This window comes from Perca fluviatilis, chromosome 8 (genome assembly GCF_010015445.1).
Source record: "Perca fluviatilis chromosome 8, GENO_Pfluv_1.0, whole genome shotgun sequence".
In the NCBI taxonomy this organism is placed as follows: Eukaryota; Metazoa; Chordata; class Actinopteri; order Perciformes; family Percidae; genus Perca; species Perca fluviatilis.
Genome location: NC_053119.1, coordinates 27,576,335 through 27,597,119, shown reverse-complemented (window position 1 = coordinate 27,597,119; position 20,785 = coordinate 27,576,335). Strand labels below are relative to the sequence as shown.

The 20,785-nt window shown below is 45.1% G+C and overlaps 1 protein-coding gene across 1 annotated transcript; it reads right to left on the bottom strand.

Moving 5' to 3' along the window:
* Positions 1-1,769: 1,769 nt before the first annotated feature.
* On the bottom strand, positions 1,770-20,158 carry tshz3a (teashirt zinc finger homeobox 3a). Its single transcript, XM_039809672.1, has 2 exons — positions 19,722-20,158; positions 1,770-6,024 (listed from the first exon to the last, which is right to left on the bottom strand). The coding sequence occupies exons 1-2, from the start codon at positions 19,759-19,761 to the stop codon at positions 2,708-2,710; spliced, it is 3,357 nt and encodes a 1,118-aa protein (XP_039665606.1). The 5' UTR covers positions 19,762-20,158; the 3' UTR covers positions 1,770-2,707.
* Between the last annotated feature and the right edge of the window lie 627 nt (positions 20,159-20,785).

The window sequence follows — 20,785 nt, the reverse complement described above, 5'->3', positions numbered from 1 at the left end:
CAAAAGAACAATGGATAACACATCTAATCTCCTCTTTATTATTGTGGAAAAAATACAATTGAGAGGAGTTTTGTGTCTTTCATGTTAAATAATTGGCTACAGCAGATCCACAGTGTCTACATTGCTCTCCTCCAGCAGCCACTATAATGCTCATCCAAGCAGAAGTCCAATCATTTAGCCCTCTCCCTCCAGCCCCTCATTAACCCCCAAAGTGTCAACTATCTCATTAACTCCCCCAACCATCGTCACCCAGAGTCCATCACTAAAGCATTCATCAACAACACATACAGTGTTGTAAAAAAAAAAAAAAATGTGATCATGTCTAAGGGATATCTGCAAGGACTCAGTAAGCTTTCAAAAACTCAACAGATATTCAATAAGGCAGCCCGGCCTTTTTCATTTGCATTATCAATGGCTACCGGTCTGAATCCCATCTTTCAATTATCATCCTTTGTTAAGGGCTTTATTCTGCTTGTCAGATGTGAGTCATCACTGGGTTCTCCCATAACGTTAGACCAATGTATCCTAAACGTCGGAGGGCCGGGAGCAAGTCTGAGGCGGTAATGAGTTTGTGTGAGAAGACGGGGTCAGGACACAGTGTGTGTGTGTTAATTAATCTGTTCCCGGGTGGGAGGAACTGAAGCGAGATGATGAGATTTAAGAGAGTAAATGGGTGTGCTGCACTCGAGCTGTCCTCTGTTGAGTGAGCGAGCAGGGTTAGAGGCTGGGCAAATGGCCGTCACCATAGTAACCAGATAACTTCCCCGGCCCCAAGTCACTCAGTCAGTCAATCATGACAAGCGAGGCCTGGGAACATCAAACAGAAAGAACATGGTGTCCCCAGGCATCTTCAAATAAGACAAAGGTAGATGGGAGAAAAACCGAGAAGTCAATGTGTGTGTGTGTTTCTTTATCATGCATACTGAAAAACATTAAAAAAAAAATGTTTTTATCATTACATGGCAATGAGCCTGAATTGTGACTGCTTTGATAGCATCAACACCTGCCAGTAATATTGTTAGATCCAAAAGCCTGCTTTGTGGGAATAGCACCTGTCTGTGCATTCTGCACCACTGTCAGCTTGTCTCAGCGCGCGTATATAGGATCCGCTTTATTTTTTCCAAGGGACAGTCGTGGAGTCCAGGTGTGTGCCAGATCTGCTGTCTGTGCCCAGGGCTCCTGATGGCATCCAAGCCCCCGTGGTAATCAGCCCACTCTGCCTGCTGTTGCAGCCCGCCTGCCTCCTCCTCCTCCAGTGGCTCGTTTCAGAAACATCTGGTGGTTTACATGCAGCACACACCACCTGCCAGACGCCTCGCAGGCAGTGGCACTGCTCGCACCTCCCGAGTCAACCCCCCAAAAAGGCGACGACACAGAAAATCACCAGGAACATCTAGGCAAATTGTAGTCGCAAAGATAAGTGCAGCTAAAAATGCTGAGGGTTTTTAAGTTCTGCTCAGTGTTTCTGCAGATGCATGTAGCCTTGTGAGCAATCTGTCAGCTGATTTGTAAATGCTTAGTCATCACAATGTGGGACAACAATTTGGGAGGGGTGAGTTTTTCCTCTAAGATGTATTGTTTTCCTGCAAGCCAGGTGAAAAATCAGATAACAGCATGTAAGCGACATTTTGGACAATACTGTCAGTTGTCTCTCTGACGAACTCTGAAACGTCACTTGTTGAAATATAGTTTTTTTTTCAAATTAGAGATTCATAATGCACCCTGATCTACACATTTCTCTGATTGGTAAACATGAAAGAAAACTAATGTTTTATGCAGCAGTTAATTCAATTTAATCATAGAAGCACAAGGCATTAACATATTTGTATTGTTGTTTTTTTAATCAAATAACATTTATAAAACTATTGTGCAAAACAATGTCCTTTTAATCTTCTTCAAAGGCTCTGCACCAGTGGATAGTCATAGTCCTCTTAAATTAGGAAATATAACAAGTATGCATAATTTAAACAGCAAAGTTGTAAGCTTATACACTATATATACATTTTTACACAGACCTGGATTTTAAGTGCCCCTTACTCAATGATAAAGAACAAGGCAACTTTTACAATCAGCAAGGAAATCAATAGGCTGTACAGAGAAAACTATAAAAAACAAGCAATGAACTTTTGCTGTTTCGCAGATTCTTTTAAGTAGCTTTCCCAGGCATTTGGCTGTTATATGTGTTAAAAAATGACCAGTTTGAAAGAGCATTTTAAAATCTGGACAGGACAGGACTGTACAAATGTAACAGTAACACTTGTTGAACATGCAGTCTACCAGCAAATCAAAACCAAACTCACAAAAATACAAAATAAATACAATAAAGTTAATACATTTCAAGTTATTAGCTGACCTTCTAGTCAAGAGATTCACCATAATCATGAAATAATCGGTCCTCTGTTGTCTCACATTACCAAAAGGTGTACATAGAGTGAGGAAGACAACAAAGCTAACAACAAATCAGGCTGAATATCTTTGACCTACAGTATATTTTGATGTGAAATAAATGTCTTTTGAAATACAGAGAAATTAGAAATGTTTATAGACTGAATCGATGTAAACACATTGTGCTGACATTTTTAACAGTAGTCCATGCCATCCTTGTGCATTACCACACTTTCAAATATTCTGTTTAGATTTTTTTTTTTCTCGCTTACCACCCATTCTACACATGTTTTTTTACAGTATGTCTACTGCTGAGAGTAATTTAGTGTTTCTCTACTTCGCTCACATATAGCAGATGGTCCTCTGGAGACTTCCCATGGCTCTTGCTGAGGTGAAGTTTGATGGCGTGCTTAGTGGCAAATTTACGGACGCAGAGCTGGCAGCGGTACACTGCCCCATTTCCACTGCACTCATCTTGTGATTGTGGAGATAGCAAGGACTCCAGGGGCACTAGTTTCTCTGTGAGAGTGTGGGAGTCCCTGACAGTCTGTTTGGGGGACAGCTTGGCCAGGTCCCTGATTCTGAACCCAAGGTGGGCTTCCAGGTGGCATACATACGCTGCTGGGGCGCGGACCTGTGAGGCACAGTCACTACAGAAGAATATAGGTTGACCGGAGTCCAGGTTCTTGAGGAACTTGGTTCTGCCAGTTCTCCTTAGCTGGTACTTGACGTTAGCCAGCCAGTGGCTGATGGTGGTCATGGAGAGGCCTGTGAAACGAGACACATGCATTCTCTCCTGTGGGCTGAGGTCGTTGATGATGTACTTCCCCTCTGATGTCTGCCTCAGGCTCGAGGCAAAGTGGGCCTGCAGGAGGAGGAGGTGCTGGGGGTTCCAGTTGGAGTGACGGCCTTTGCGTTTGTGGCCGTGCAGGGACACGTCGTCGTCGTCGTGAGTAGAGCCCACGATCTCGGCTTTGTCTGTGACCCGGGACCGCGAGGGAGCCTTTGGGACATGGTGGGACTGTGTCAGGTTCCTCAGCATGTCTGAGATGTCTGACAATGCGTTTTCATGCAGAGGGCTGCTGGATGTGTAGGGAGAGACCACTGTTAGCTTTGCAGGAGTGATAAGGGAGGAGGGGGAGATAGAGGAGGCTGTGGATGAAGGGGTTAGGGGAGCTGAGCCTAAAGAACCTCCTCTATCGCTTTTCCCTTTTGTGAGGTCCATAGGCTGGTCATCACTGGGCTGGCAAAAGCTATTATCAACTACACTTTCCGGCTTTTTGGTCTGTGAGGGAGGAGCGGCCACAGCAGCCCTCTCAGCCATGCTCTGGCTAAGTCTGGAGAGCAGGCTCAGGGGATCTTGGTTTGGCAAGGAGGGCTTGGCTGCTTTCCCCAAATGAATGTTCATTACTGACTGAAGAGCACTTAGAGGGTTGACAAAGGGCTGCTCTGGAGGAGTATGGCCAGTGATAATGGCAGAACTGCATCTCAACGTAGAGGCGAGCTGGGATTTGACTGCTGTCTCTCTCTTGGGTTCTGTTGCCGGGGATGCTCTGTCGCTATGGCTTCCCCGGTCGCTATTGGCTGGGGTGACTGCCCTCCATTCCCGAGGTGAGTCAGCCTCTCCTCCCTTAAGAGATTCTCCAGCCTCACTGCTACAGGGAGAGAGGTGGTTCTCCATCTTAGGAGACAACTGCTTCACCCTTTGTTCTACTTTTGCTACTTTCTCAGTCACTTTTTTCACTAAATCCTCCATTGCCTGGAAGTTGTTGCTGGGGAAGGGGGAGGACTGACTAAGAGGTGGGGAAATGAGGGGCAGGTTCTTGGAAAGGGAGGACAATGCTCCATCCCCTCCGTTGAACAAGAACTTCAGTGGGGAATTCTTTTCCATGCTGCCCTGTTGGAGCTTGAGGGCACTGGGGAACTGGTAGGCTGCATGGATGCTAGGATAGCCACCCCAGCTTGGATTCCCACTCTGTGCCTTGTTGATGGCTGACGTCACAGTGTTTTCCAGTGATTTGAGAATATCAAAGCCCCCTTTAGGACTCTCCTTCAGGTCCTCTTCAGTAAGGTAGCTATACTTTGAGATGTCATATTTTTCCTCCTTCTCAGCATCCTCCTCCTTCCCAACTGAAGCAGAAACTTGCTTCTCGTTCCCAACAGCCTCTTGCTTAGTGCACTCCTCCTCTACCTCCTCCTTTTTGATTTCTTTAAGAGGAGGGGAGGTAGCCGGGGAAGTTGTCGTAGTTTGAAGAGGTGGAGGAGAGAAGGTGGAGGGTGCGAGTGGGACAGACTGGACCCTCTGTTCAGTAGGTGTGCTAACCCTCCTAGGGTTGGGGGAGGTGGCCTCAGGAAGTGTTTTGATTCTTTTCCCCACAGAGCTGGTCACCCTCAGGAAGTGTCCTGTCACCATCATGTGGGTTCTCAGCTCTTGCAGTGTATTATGGGAACTCCCACACTCCATACACTTGAGGATCTGAAATTTGTTGGATTCAAACTGCCAAGTATAGCTAGCACCGTTCTGGTGGCCGTAGCGGTTATTAGGGGTAGTGTAGGGGCTGGAGGAGGGCTTCTGTGAGTGTTCACTCAGGTCTGCCTGTGGGTGCTTAGCTTTGGGGGTTCCTTCTCTCGAACGTGGTGAGGTAATGAGGTCCAACCCCACGAGTCCCCTTTTCTTAGAAGACATGATTTTGGCTGCCACAGGGGCCATGGGCTCCTTCAGAGGCACTTTCTGGTAGTGTTTGGTCTTGATCATGTGGACACTGAGGTCCTGGAGCGATTCAAAGGAGTGGCCACAATACATGCACTTCAAAACTTTCTGGGCATCCTCCTTCCCTTCCATCTCCATCAGGGATCGCTTACGTGGTTTAGACCAGCGCTTTGCGCCGCTGCCTGCCCTGTCCTGGTTGTCATCGCGGTAGTGGCCTGTATCATTCATGTGAACTGTCAGCTCCACCAGGGTGTCATAAGCAGCACTACAGCCCTTACAGCGGAATTTACTGGCCCCAGTGAAGATTGAGCCAAACAGCTTTGGGTTTTGCCTGTGGAGCTGGACTGTACTAAAGAGGCTGGGCTCAGAGTGAGCAGGGTGACGGCTCTGGGGAGGATGCTGTTGTAGTGTCTTTGCCACTGCAGACTGGTGCCAGTCATAGCTACCGCTGCTGCAGCTACTACTGCTACTGGTGCTGTTGCTGCGAGCTGGCTTCTCCGTAGAAGCCGACGCCTGCGCCTGTGGCGGTGTGGAATTAAAGTTAAGGGGTGACCACAAGGGGCCGGTCAGGAAGCTGGAGTAGATAACCTTCATTTGTTCTAAGGTGTCCATGCCTATGGGAGGGGTTTTAGTGCCACCATTCAGAGGTGCTGTGACCAAGTTGCCCTCGGCTTTTCTGGAGGGGCTCTCGAAATCTGAGAGACGGTCACTTGTCTCGCTCATATGTGACTCACTGTCCATCTCTTGTCCTGAGAGCTCCGCGGCACCAGCTGATTCCTGGTCACATGCCTGCTCCTTGGCCGGACCGAGACTTTGCTCCACAAACTCATCTTTCATGGGGGGGTCATCCTGAGGGGCTGAGGGCAGGTCGTCTGCCTCCGCCTCCTCATCCTCCATAGTGTGCTCTGTCAGCTCCTCGGGAGAATAGGCTGCAAGGAGAATGGAGACAAAGAGAGAAAGAAAGAGATGAGTTAAATTGCAGGGAGTGAGCACGCTATGTTAGAATAACTGGAGAAAAAAGTTTCCCTGCTATGTGTGCCCGAGGACTCCCAGGGATAAATGAGCCATCTGTGTGGGAGCCTTTAAAGCTGAGCTGAGAAATTACAGTCATCCCATTTCACCTCATCAACCGTTGAGGTGTTATTTTCCTCTAGGCGAGCCTGTATTTATATACTACCCCAGCCACACAGAACTTATGCCTCCCCTCTTTTCACTCTTTCTATTGGAGAAAAACAAAAAAGAAATATCTTGGCAAAAACATAATGCGCCATTTTATTTATCTCAGGGCGCAACAGCTTGAAATGAAAACTAAATCTGAAATTAATGAAGCCCAATCTCACTGTGGCATTCTCCTCTGGGGTAATAAATGAGTTGGATCAACCTCCATCTGTCAGTTAATATGTCTGACGCCTCTTCATCTGCCTCTTCTCTGATTACACACACATATATACACACACACACGCAGACACACTCACACACACACACACACAGCTTGAGGAATTTCAGGGAAGGGATGTCAGAATTTTGTTTGACATGTGAAATAGACATTCTAAAGTGTCAACTAGACGGAAGTGAGTTCATTAGTTCCTTAATAGTCAATACTTAACAGTCAATACTCTGGATTCAAGCTGCATTCTTAAAAGCAAATCTCAGCCAGTCTAAACAGGTGTTGAATGTCAGGCAAACATAATACAAATACACTTCACTGATCATAAAAAAAAGAAATGAACAAAATAAAGGGTGGGAGAAAATGAGGCCGAGGGAAAAGAGAGACGAGGACGAGGTGGACGAGGGGACGAGGTGAGAATGAGCGTCAACATGACGGCAATACGTAAGCGATCTGTTACTTTGCATGTTGGTGCCCACTGCTTACATGGAGAGAGATGATAAGTGTGTGTGCGTGCATTTGTTTGTGTGTACATGTACCGCTGGGCCCCGCACACACAAATGCACACAAACTTCTGTGTCCACCCACAAAGAGTAACGACGACTCACCCACCACTCACCCCCTTCTCCCACAGTGTCACCATGCCCCCTCCCTCACTTTCTGTCCACCTCACTCACAAAACTGCTCAACTTAAAAGGAAAAACAAATAATCTCTGAAAATAGTGAATAGCCTGTGGACAGGTCCGCGGCCATTTGGACAATATTGTAAACTAAGACAAATGCCCGAAGAAAGCGGTAGGTATACGCTTTAATAGTTTCTGCACTCATACAGTCGAGCTTGGGCATGTGGAGGTAAACAGGCAAACAGGCAAACACACACACACACACACACACACACACACACAAAAAAAAAAAAAAAAAACACACACACACACACACACACACACACACACACACACACACACACAGTGACTAAATCCTTCATTCCCCCCACCCGCCCCACGCACTCACGTCCAGTCTAAACAAAAATGTCATAGCTGAAATAACTCTCATTTCCAGTGCTAACAGCCAATCTCTAGGCAGCCATGCGGCTGGCGCTGGTCTGATTTGGGCCCTGGGGGCACAGTCAGCAGGCAGCCCCACTGAGAGGCCAGCCTAATGGAGACCTGGCAGGTGCAGCCCACTCTCCGTCCTCCCGGAGATTTGGTTTGTCACTGGGTATCCATTACCTGCCATTCTCCGCTGATAGGCCCCGACAGCCCTGATCAAAAGATGTCGTCGGGCCCCAGTCCGCTTGGCAGTCAGTGGCATGTCGTTTGTAAAAAAGGCCAAGCAGGGTGTAAATAAAATGACATGATCACTTCCCCGGCCCCTCATGTTCTGGACACAATTATGATAATGTGGATTTGGAGGGGAGGGAGGGGTCTGGTAGGATGGAGAATGGGTCGAGGAGGTAAATCGCTCACGCTCAGGCAAACACGCAAGGGAGATATCTCACTGCTACCAGCGCTCAAGCGACTGCCCACACCCTCTTTACTTTCTCTTCCGCTTCTCCTCTGGAAGGCATTCGTGTCAGACTCTCATTTGAAAGAGGAAATCCAGCCAGGATGAGGTAGTTAATGTGTTTGTGTCCTGACTAGCTGGTCACGGATGTCAGCTTGCATCAGGCAAGCCTGACACACCGCTTGACCAAGTTGTCAGGTCACCTTTCTCTTATTCCACATATTTCTTCACATTGTCTAGCTATTTCATCAAACTATTGCCATATCCAATTTCATGTCATGTTATCACATTCGTTAACCTTCTCCCAGGGCTCTCTCTGTGACATAACTTGGCAGTAAATGTTTTACATTTCATACTAATAGAACTGCGACCCTTATATGTTATTGTTCATTTGTCATTAAACCTAGATAGCACTGAGAGGGGGAGAGAAGTCCAAAAGGACCTGATATAAACCTACAGAGTCTAGCCATGCTTCCAGGCAATTTAAAATGCAAAACAAAAACCATTATGTCTGAGCACTATCTGTTAATTTAATCCCCAATGACTGATAATCCATCACACAGGGCGACAACCACATCCAATTATTCTCCCTGGCTTGACTGACAACAGAGGTGATTTATCAAGCTAATAAAAGGTGATGGGAGTATTGAGGCTCCCTTAGAATAAAAAATAAAAGAGGATTATGAATACAACAATACTCTTGGATTGCAGTCTTAACTAATATCTAAGCATATGGTGTAGGGCCAATGTATGAATGTTCCTAGTGTGTGTGCGTGTGTGTGTGTGTGTGTGTGTGTGTGTGTGTATGTGTAAATGAGAAAGAGAGTGTGTGCTCATGTTATGGTAAAGTGAGCTGATGCCATGTGGGAGAAAGACAAGAATCATTAGGTTCCATGATTGATTCCTTGGGGTGGGGTAGAAGGGTAGGCGATGCACTTTTACACAATCAACATCTCAGTCACGGCTCACACAGAAATAGCAATAACACATTTCACACAAACACAAAAGCTGCAGAAAATAAGTCTCACATGCAGAAACACACACTTCACTTTAAGATACGCAACGCCAAATACACCCCCACGTAATTATAAATAAAGCTAGTCAGTCAGTTATGACACAAGCACCCCCGCTCCCCTTCTCAAACACACTCGTACACGCACGTAGATGCAAGCGATGAGGAAAGACAGTGACATGTTGGCATGCAGGAGGCATTCCTGTGGAGTATCATTTTCATAAACATAAGGGCCGCAGACGAGGAGGGAGAAATCATCTGATAGAAATACTGCAGTGCTGCTCTGACGATCAGGAACAACAGACAGGGCAGGGACAGGGCGTGATTAAGCAGGAAGGTGCTGTGGCTGCCTCTAAAGCAGAGCCTCTCAGTGTGTGTCTCTCTCTGTCTCCTTCCCTCTGTCCCATGGGTTATTTCTCCTCGAGTGCTGCTGAGTGCTGTCTGTTTTTGATGCTGCATTTTAAATAGGCCTTGTATGCACGAGTGATAATATGAAAAAAAAAAAAAAAAAATCAATCATGTGTTTCTCAAGTAGAAATCTATGCTATTCTTTATTTGCCAGATTATCTCAGCTCAAATCAGCAAATGCATTTGAATATCTTTGTGAAAAGCACAATCCTATACCTCTTCATTAAGCTACTACAAAGTCCTGTCCCTTTTCTTCAATCTGTCTTTAATTGATGACCACAGTGTATATTCCTGGTCTGGCCTGCACAGCTGGGAAAACAGTCTGGGAGCCAGCTCACACCCAACAGCAGTGGGGTAAACAGGATGTGTCATTAAAAACTCTACCTGTTTCTGACCCTCATACTCAAATGACTGCTTGGTCTCTGAAAAAAATGAAAAGGGAAAACCTTGCCACAGGCATCGTGGTATGAAAAAAAAAAAAAAAGGTGAGGCCTTTTGAGCGGTCATCAGTGTAGTACAGTATTTCATCTGTGGTCTTTACGCTAAAAATAGCATAGACGACAGATGTACGTAGAAAAAAGTATTTCTTTTTCTGAAATTGTTTTCGCAAAGATATGGTGAAAAGAGGATCTGTTTAAATTCACACAATGCTTCTGTCAAACAGTGGGTTGCACATTAGAGGAGCTAGAGGTAAGTTTATTCAATACAAAATTCTTAATAGATATTATTATACCCCTTCTTGGCTTTTAAAATGGGTATTGGCAGGAACGATCTTTGTTGGAAATGTCAAATAGCTAAAGGTACTTTGATGCATGCCCTTTGGGAATGTCCAGTTTTTCGGAGCAGTGTTTTAAGTTACATGCAGGGTTGGTTATCCTATAATCTGCCCAAATCACCTAGACTATGTTTACTCGGAGACAAAAGAGAAGTGCCAATGTTAAATAAACACTTTGGTAACATGCTCCCGACTCATTTTGAAATTTTGGAAGAACTCTCATGCCCCAACACTTAGAATGTGGAAAGAAAGAATGACTGAGAATGATGCGTGCGAAAAGATGCTGGGAAGACTACATTGTACGAATGAAACCATGAAGGAACAATGGGAAAATTTCTGCACCTATTTGTCTACAATGTAATTTGAACATCAGCTGTTTTCAGAGATTTACATTGAACCTCACTGTTGTTGTGTTTTTGTCTTTGTTTTTTTTGTTGCTGTTTCTTTGTTTTTTGTTGCTGTTTCTTTGTTATAAAAAAAGAAATTCACACAATGCTACTACTATGTGCAATAACTGCCTACTTCATAAAGAAATGCCATGTATAATGTCAATTCAACGTGTACATTTTTGTGCATTACACCGATAGAAGCGAGGAATAAGAACGCTTAATTAACATCCTACAGGGATCTTTAAGAAAATAAAACAGAAACTAATGCTATCGCAAAAGCATTGTTTATATAGGTTCCATAGCTTGATTACCTCTTTATTTATATTCATAATGATCGACGCATAGAAAACTGTACCGTGCACAAAGACGCAACTACAGGGATACAGGGAGGGGAGAGGAAATTGTCTACATGGGTGGTCCCTTATAGCTTACTGTTAAGATTACAACAAAAGCTTTATGGTGTTGTTCAAAGACAACAAAAGAATCAAGCAACAGGAAAAAAGAAAGCACAGCGATTGCAGGCTATTGTTTACGGTTTAAGATTTAAATTTAAACTATACAAACATGCATGATAATTGAATGTTGTCCTATATACATTGAGCTGCATTTCTTGTATGAAAGATAACATATACAGTAAATAAAGTAATTTATTATTACTATTATCCAGTTGAGTAACAGAGGAAAGGAGGTTAGGCCTAGTTGCCAAGATCTTTGATCACATGCTGTATGAGATATTTGAAGTCAGTCTGTGATCAGATCGGGGGGGGGCTCTGAGAGGAGAGAGTCAAACTGTGTATCACAACATGACGAGTGTTTCTTGACATGTACTTTAACCGGACCTTGACGCCCTTAAACCTTCACGGCCCCTCAGCAGGGGGGGGGTCTCTTACTGACAGGAAACAGCTCCAGAGCGCTACAGGACAGGAAGTCACCTTAGTCTCAATCAAAAAACCCACAAACCACCGACTTCCACTCGCTCTCTCAAGTTTCCCAGCAGCCTAAAACTCTTTAAATAGATTAGAATAATTTAGTCTAAAACAGCCCCATTCTGTCAAAATAGCAGCAGATCAGAAACATACCTAAAATGCCTTTCTGTTGCACACATTTGTCAAAGCAACACACTCAATCAAACTTAGTTCTCTCCCTCCTTTCCCTTTGATCCTTACAGGCTGGTTGAAAGTCCCACGAGAAAATATGTAACAGGTGATCTGCGGCCATTTGAAATATTAATAAGTCCTGACATAATTCGCTTTTCCAGATATGACCAGGCCATCTTGTGCTATTCATTTTTTTGAGTTCTTTTATTTTTTATTATACATAACTCTGCTGCTACAGTACATTATGCTTACACAGGCTATCATGTTACAAGCAACCGTGGATGTCTTTGTCAGTTGTTGTTTTTTTTATTTTTGTGTGTTCTCTACCCCCTGATGGCATTGTGAATACATTGTGTCCGCCAATTGTAGTGCAGGATGTGCGATATGGGAGATGGGAAAAACAGAGAGATCATTCTGGCCCCAGGCAAAGCTTAGGGCTGAACCTTGTCAATGCACAGAGTAAGAGGAGAGAGAGAAAGAAAGAGAGAGAGAGACTGAATAGATTCAACCCTCTGCTGATTGTTTTGTTATGAGTGGACCTCAAAGCTGCCAGCTGCACATACAGACCTTCAAGACCTGAAAATTCATCTTGTTTATCTGACATGAGACGAGCCACAGACACATAAAGACCTCCCGTTACTAACTCTAATGTACAAGAGAACGAGGTGACTCATAGTTCCAGTCCCAGTTTTAAACTTGATGCAGTCACAATAAGCGATAAAAAAAGGAAGAAAAAAAACACAAACAGCTTCCACAGGTGCAGAAACCAAGGGCAGTAAGGATCGAGATGCCACGGGAAGGCGGTGTTTCAGTCCGACATGCACACACACAGAGCCTGCCTCGTCTGAGGATACGCAGTCAGGCGAACTTCCTAGAACTATCCCACATCTCTGCCTCCTTCTCTATCTCGCACTCTTTTCTTTGAGCCTTAGTCCGGTTACAGACTGGATGCGTCGCGCGAGCGTGTCAGCTGCGTGGCGTGTCCGTTTTTATTCCGGTTCCCATGTTACCAGGTTAGGTTACGTCTAAGGCGTGGGAAAACGCACCAAAAACGCGTGCCTGCTAGAAATAGAACCGACGACTATTTTTCACGCGACACGCAAGCGTGTTGGAAGCATTTCCAGGCAAAATATAATAGGAAAAGATGTTTATATGTCATTTAGACACAAATACATATTAATAAATGACATGTTGATGTTTGAAAGTCTCTAGGTTTTGATATAAATGCAGATATAAATGTAATAAAAAAAAATAATAATAATATAAAAATAATATTGCACCTGTCAATACAGAACGAAATATTCTGTAGCCTATTTTGCCGTCATTACTGCCAACGTTGTCTTTCCTGTAATCAAATCAGTATATATTTATGTTTAACATGGTATTTCATTTTATCAATGGGAAACATACATGTGTCTAGACAGGGCAGCAGCACCGCGTCTGACACTTTTCTGATGTGTAAAGACAGAAAAATCCACGCAACCGCCACACAGCTGACACACAACAGAAACGCCACGCTCACGCCACGCAGGCAGTGTGTAACCGGCCTTACTCAGCCAGTTGTTAACCAAAGCTCCACGAAGCAGAACTCCTCAACCTGTTTAGGCCTCATATAAAAATGTTGTTAAAAAATGTCATCAGTCTGTGTGAATTCACGCTTCAGCTATTTAACTTTCAGCTTCACAACACACTTACAAACACTAGTTTAGTAGAACCATAAACCATAATAAAGCCAATAATCTAAACTATTTGACAGTGGAACTTAATGTACCTGAAGTGTGTGTTATTGTTGTCAACTGCATTGCGAAACAGCACGTGCTCAAACTACGGTAAGTACAGTGGGTCAAAGTCACACAATAGTTTACAATGACCAGTTTAGTTAATGGAAAGTTCAACGGAATGTTTTCATAACAGCTTAAAACTGAATCTATTAAAAGCTGTCTGATCTACTCATGTTTTCTTTGTCCCATGAACCCAAACTGTCTTAGTTAATCATTACTGTGTCAAGCCAGGGTGTACATGTTTCGAAGTCGTTGCATTGCCTTTTTAAAAAGTAGGTTAAGTAAAATGTTATTATGCCATACTGGATTGATGGCTAAAACTGTGAAGATAGGAGCTAAAAAAAAAAAAGTCCTAGAAATTTGTGCTAACACCTTAAGGCTGGGGTTAAAACAAGGGTTACTGTAGTTCTACAATTCAGGTCTAAAACCAGGCCTATTGTAAAAGCCTAGAGTAAAGAGCTGACACACCATCAGGAGCTCAAACTTGGGATACAGTTGAGAATAAAGGATTGGTTCAGGTCTGAAACTGGGATTAGGTTTGTAGCTTGTAGCTGGGACAAAAACTGGGACTGTGTGTAAAGTTGAATCGGGGGTGAAGGGAATAAAGTCGGGCTTGGGAGTGGGACGCCCAAACCCCTCTCACAACACACAGCTGCTGCCATGATCGCCTAGCAACGAGGAGGTGATGGACGCAGCCTGAAGATGGATGGCCACCATAAATCACAGTAGTGAGTGGAAGGAGGAGGAGGTAGGAGACAGAGAGAGGGAACAAGAAGAGGACGAAAAACAAAACAACAGATTTTTTTTTTTCTCCCTTTTCTGTAGCAGCAGCAGAGCTGGCCTTGCCTTGACCTCTCACTGTACTCTTTTATTCATGATGGTTGGGGAATGACACGGGGAAGGGGACTCTTCTGGGCAAAGCTTAATGGAAACTTCTAGGTAATCATTACAGTCAGTTAGATTGGATCCAATGGATCATTTTATAATGTACAATTGCAATAAACTCCATTGAGGCGTCGACGTGCCCTTCAGTGTCCAGAGTTTTCTCATGATTCCACTAACTTTTTTTAAAGATGATAATAATGATAGATGATACCTTTTATAAAGCAACCCTCCAGGCAAGGCAATCTGGGTAGTGTAGTTGCGGGATAAACATCCCTGGGCTATCTGATTATGGCCTACTGCTGCGGCACTGGTGTCTAGTAACACTCAGAGAGAGCGCTCAGCCATCCATCATGCAGTGAGTGTCTGTCTAAGGCTTTCCACCCTGCTTCTTCTCGTCCTGGCTCTCCAGTTACAGCCATACACGGCCGGCCTAAATAATATTCTTCATGATAAATGGCACTATAAGCCTGGTATCCATCATTAATCTGATTTTTAAAGAAGCATCCATCTTGGAGAGAGCCTGTTAGGGCCACGGGGGAGCAGAGCAGCTCGGGTTCATTTAAAGGCCAGGCTGCTGCATGAGTGATACCTGTCAGCCCTGCTCATCAGGGAGCAACACACACACACACACATGGCATTAAACATTGACACCATATGGCCATGCGTGCACGCACACACACAGACAACTCTGCGGCGCTCCTAGGTGCGTTCGTAACCATCACACTTGTCGGACTTTGTGTACTCACAAAACATATTTCTCCCCTTCATTAAGACATCTAGAGACGTGTCATGGAAGAACATTCTGTCATTCTGTCTCGTCAAAACACAACTCAGTGTAACTCAATCCTCCCTGTCATCTCGAAAAAAATCTCACCTACCAAATGCTTCTGCTAAAGGGTTTCAGGAAAACTCACTCTTCCCTGGAAAAACTCACACACACACACACACACACACACACAACGTAAGTCTCTTTTCCCGGCTCTCCATTCCTCTCTCTCTCTCCACTGCCTCTGCAGCTCATTCTCCATTCCTCTCCTTCTCTTTGTTTCTCTCAGTCCACTCTCTGTCTTGTTTTCCCCTCTTTCACTCTCTCTTTCTCTTCCTCTCTGCCCCCTATCCACCTCCCTTCTCTGTGTGTCTGGTAAAGCCTGTTTGATAAATGACACACGTCACTGTGTCAGAAGCGAAGGGTGGGTCAGTGATAAATGACTCTGTTGAAAAGGAAATCGGCTCTCTGGCATGGCCGGGCTATTCTCCTCCTGGATTGGGTTTCAGGACCCCTGAAGACAGCTCAGTTTCCCCGAAAAGAGCACACATCCCACCAGGCTCTGACGCTCTCTACCTCGAGGAGGGGTGGGAGACAGAGAGAGAGGGTGGGTGGGAGCTGGGGTTGGAGGGATCCAGCCTGTCCCAATTGTCGCTACGGTACAGCTGCATCTATCACAACAGCGGTGGGACTATTTTTACAAAGCCTCCGACTCAGTGCCCAGACAGCAGTCCTGGCTGAAAACCTCGGCTGAGAGCACACTGAAAGCTGAAAGGGAAGTGTGTGGATGGCTAACGGTTTTCTATTTGTGACACTACAACAGTACTTATACTCCTCTTTCTCTCCCGAAGCCCAACCCTATGGCTTGACATCTGCCAAGTGTGTGTTAAAAAGCAGAGAAGGCCCATTTCACCGCCCCCCTCGCTCTTCTTCTCCTCCTCCTCCTCCTCCTCCTCCTCCTCATCGTCCCAACCACCAGCACCTCCTCCTCTTCCTCCCACCTCTGCCCTCTTTTCTCTCTTCTCCTACACTTCTCTCTTTCACTCACTTGCTGGCAGGGTGGCACTGTTATCATTACACAGGCAGGATTTATGGAGTCAGGGCCTATGGCAAAAACAAAAAGGCATCTGTCAATACCTGTGGGAAACACTCTGTCAGCCTTCCTCCTCCTCCTTCCACTGCTGCTCACAGCCTCATTAGATATGCACTTATCAGACACATAGATCACAGACGTGACTCAACCTCGCCGGAATCCAGCCACAGGACTTTCATTAGCAACAGGGCCTGCAAGGCCAAAACATTTGCTGCGCTCACACCTGCAAACAACGCCGGCGGAGGCGTACTGTTGTTAAATCTCGCTAACACTGTCAGCCCGTATGTCGGCCAAACAATTAAGTCCCAAATCGTGCTCCCCTGCTGCTTCCATAAGGGCATGCTTTTCACACATAAACAACAGGAAGGCAGACAGATATAAAAACAGCTTACTTCATTTCTCACTTGCTGCTTTTTACAACCCAGTCAAAACATGTGCGCATGTGACTGCAATGTGTGCTGTTAATGCTCCTATCATTACTGGCATCAAGACTGCATGTTTGTGTGCTTTGTCTTGGGTTTCTTAGTTGGAATATGCTGCATAGGTGGTGTGCAAAGACCGAGAGAAGGGAAGAGAAGGACGAAACTGAGCAACATAGACGGGCCTAAAGAGCTCAGAGAATTATGGCCTGACCCCAGCAGGTGGTCTACAGTTACAATTCCTTTCATCACTATCACAAGCCAAACCGCACACACACACACACACACACACACACACACACACACACACACACACACAAATTCAAACCTAACAAATCAGAAAGTGCATGCCCACTGATTTGAGCGCACGCACACAGACAGACATGAGTGATGGCTGCCAGTCTGGCACCTATAGTCCTGACCCTGCTGAAAGAAGAGACTGTTGCTGTGGAGCCTGGTCCAAATCAGACTAAACCCCCACCCCTCCTGTGTCGGACTCTCTCTTATATACACACACACACACAAGACCAGATCGCTGTTATAACATGGCCTAACAGTGTACTAACACATGCAACACTCTGGATACTGTAAGCACACTGACACCATTCTGCAGACATACTGTAAAGGTTAGACATTTATGTGAAATAGCCGCACGTCTTTGCCCACACGATAAGTGTAAAGTCGACTTCATGTTAAGTCGGCGTAGCATTTCAACTTTCTGCAGCCATTTCAACAGCTTCAGGCATCGGGCTTGCGGTGAAGCTAATCGCCAGCCATGAAGGAAGTAGGTCTGTATTTCCACAGCTGGGGGAGTACCTTTCTCATGTTTGCTCGGCTGTTTACATGGCCAGCTGCCCTCGGTTGTTAAGAGCACTCAGACCTGACCCAGGTAGGCAGGCCCATTTGTCACCTGCAGCGGAAAATTGAGTTACAGCACAACCAAAGGCGAGCGGCTCTGTGTAATATCAAGTTGATTACATCAAAGTGGTGGCAAACCTCATTGGGCTGGGCACCCCGAGCTTGTCATCTCCAATCACAGGGGCTGTCAGGACTCCATCAGCCTCACGGCTAATTGGACCAACGCTAATGAAGCAGGCAAAACAAGTTTTGTACTGTGGAGAGAGAAACCCTCTCAGACAGAGGAAGGAAAGACAGGGAGAAGCTGAGAGAGTGTGTGTTGGAGAGACAATGAGAGAGCAAACCAGAGTGTATGTGTGTGTGTGTGTGTGTGTGTGTGTGTGTGTGTACCGGCGTAGATTTTTCATGCAAGTCTCAAGGTTGCAGTGGGCTGACTCTCCCCCTAAGTCCCTAATCAAGGCCCATCATCTGTCATCCTTTTCTTTGCTCTCTCTATCACCATGCTCTGTGCTGCAATCAATTCATCATCACCCTTTGTGTGCCACTGAACAGTTGACAACTTTATAACTTGCAGCTGCACGGGCTGACTGACAGGGGTGGAAGGGGAGCATGAAAAAATGAAGAAATGAATAGATGAATGAATGAACAAAGAAGCGTGGTTTCAGGGAGAAAAAGTTGTTTTCTAAAAACACAAAACGATCTATATTACAGCCTTTTATTCCCTTTTGTCAACAGAGAAACAGCAGTGTAGCAGGGAGGAGAGAGGAGAGGAGGAGATGAGGAAAAAAAAAAAAAAAAACATCCTCACTGATCTGAAATCAGAAAGCTTTCAGTCATTCTTTATGTGCTCCCCGCGGCCACTCTGAGCCAGTGAGCATGTACATTAGGCTGGGGCATTTTGATGAAATAAAAGCCCAGGCCAGCTTATGGCTAAACAGAATGGGAGCACTCACTCAGCCTGTCTCTGATTGACCATTAAAGCCATTGATGAATGGGCCTGTCAGGGGAGAGACAATTAAATCAAACATGAAACAAAGCCGTTGTGACGGCCCGGTCTGACAGAGCAAACCCATTCCTCCCCTCCATTACATAGCACACGGCTCCTTTTACAACCTCTAACCCACTCCTCCCGCCTCCTCTACCCACTGTGTCTGTGTGTGTGTGTGTGTGTGTGTGTGTGTGTGTGTGTGTGTGTGTTGTGTGTGTGTGTGTGTGTTCAAAGTGAACAAGTGAGCATGTGCACATGGGAGTGTGATGTTCTCTGCTGGAAGTGTGTATGTATGTATGTGTAAGTGTGTGTGTGTGTGTGTGTGTGTGTGTGTGTGTATGTACTTGTGTGATGTCTTACTGTGAAACCACTTTGTCCCCCCCTCTTACTTTTTCGTAGTCAGTTGGCCATCAGAAAGAGAGAGAGAGAGAAAGAAAGAGAAAGAGAGAGAAAGAGAGAGGGAGAGAGAGAGAGAGAGCGTAAAAAAGTACACAGGGCCTTTCAAAGTGGTTTAAACGTGACGTCAGGGGCCTGCAGCACATGGTGGGAAGTGATTTTCTGATGCAAATCGGGAAGGATCAGATCAAAGCCGCATGACAGCCAATCAATCAACCGTCAAATGAGACATGGCAACTGTCGATTATGGCTCCTTCCAGCCCACGAAACCCCATTGTCTGCTTTCAAATTGTTTATCTTATCCCAAGAAAAGAAAAAAAGCTCAGAGGTAGGGCTTTTTTCCACCCCAGCTTGTGCAAAGAAGTTATGCGCTCGGATCAAATGCGCACAAAGCCCTTATGTCCCCCTTATGGCACGCCTCGAGCACTCACCATCACGAAAACACTGTTTTTTTTCCACAGGGTTTACTCCCACAGATCAAAGGTAGATGGCTGTTAGGATCGGTAAACTGTCAGGGATTCAAGTTGGGAACAATAGGAAGCGAAAGTTTACAGCAGGCAACTCATCCGATGGGACTACAGTATTCGCACAGCGTGGAGTGCGAAAACGCAGGATCACAGATTGTTGTATACAAACTGTACATCCGCTTTAATACAGGGAACAGTTTCTATGATGTCTCACAAGAGTAGCCAAGAGTGATAAAGCGGATCGTTAGAGAGCAAAAATAAATAAAAAAAAAAACACACACACAAAGTGGTAACGGAAATGCAGTGACTGTAAAGTGAGCTCTACAAAACAAAAGGTAACATCCGCAGCTTTATGATAGTAAACCTTATTTTTCTACGCACATTATAATTTGATACACATACCTGCTGCGCGCTTGGGCGCGTCTTGTTTCCTCCGCGGCATGTTTATTTGTGGGGATTTCCGTGAAACTCTTCTTTTTTTTTCTTCCCTAATTTAATATGCCCCCTCGCCGTATCCGGGAAGATCCACCTCTACTCAAAAAAAGATTCACGCCTTCGTGTAGTAGACTGCACAACATCGGGGAGTCCGATGGAAAGAAAAACTAAAAATCATCGTTACGGAAATAGCAGCCTGCGGGAAAAGTCAGCGGAAAAAATAAATAAATAAACGAGGTGGGAGGGGAAATAATTTACGTTTTGGGGTGATCGCGTTCAGAATGTCAGCAGCGATAGCCAGCGTCCGCCTCGGCTGCCTGGTCTGGCAACAGGCAAAGTTGAGGGATAAGGGAGATGATCGCGTCACTCACAGCAGGAGAATGGGCGAACCCACCGCTCCGTTAACTCTTTACTTCTCAGAAAGGGGCGGACACCAGGCACGAGTGTCCTCCTACCTCTGCTTTCCATGGGAATCACAGCTTATATGAGCTGTTTGTTACAACACAGCAGGCTGATAATCACCGACCAAACCACAAACAATCGGAATAATATTCAAATGACGTCCCCACATAGGCAATGTGTCACCGTCATCCATCGTCACATGTTTCGTTTTAATCGGTCACGTAATGTTTCTACAGAAATATATGACTTCGCTGTATTTCTTTCTAATTATTATAATTGGCCGTTTAAAGGTATTTTAATTGATTATAAAATCCCATTTGTTACAGGCGTTGCATCAATATGCAAAACACGCTCAGCCACTAATAGGCTACTATTTTATTAAATGTCACACATTTTCAAAGCTTTTGTTCAGGTTCGTGATAATAATTAAATTTGATTGATTTGACTAGATAGTGCGTACTTAATGTGTGCAATATCATTGCACACATTAAACTGTAGTTTAGCATCCAACCAGACAGTGTGAACAGTAGCATAAGTGCATATGCTATTTCAAGATAATCAAATGTAGCCTACAGAATGAACAATAAACCAGTGGGGTGGTGTGTGTAAGATGGGATGCACTTTGATAT

Coding starts and splice junctions, on each gene's coding strand:
- tshz3a (XM_039809672.1), bottom strand. CDS start 19,761: ATGCCGCGGAGGAAACAAGACGCGCCCAAGCGCGCAGCAG. Junction 6,025..19,721: donor CGCGCCCAAGCGCGCAGCAG/GTATGTGTATCA, acceptor TTCTCCTTGCAG/CCTATTCTCCCGAGGAGCTG.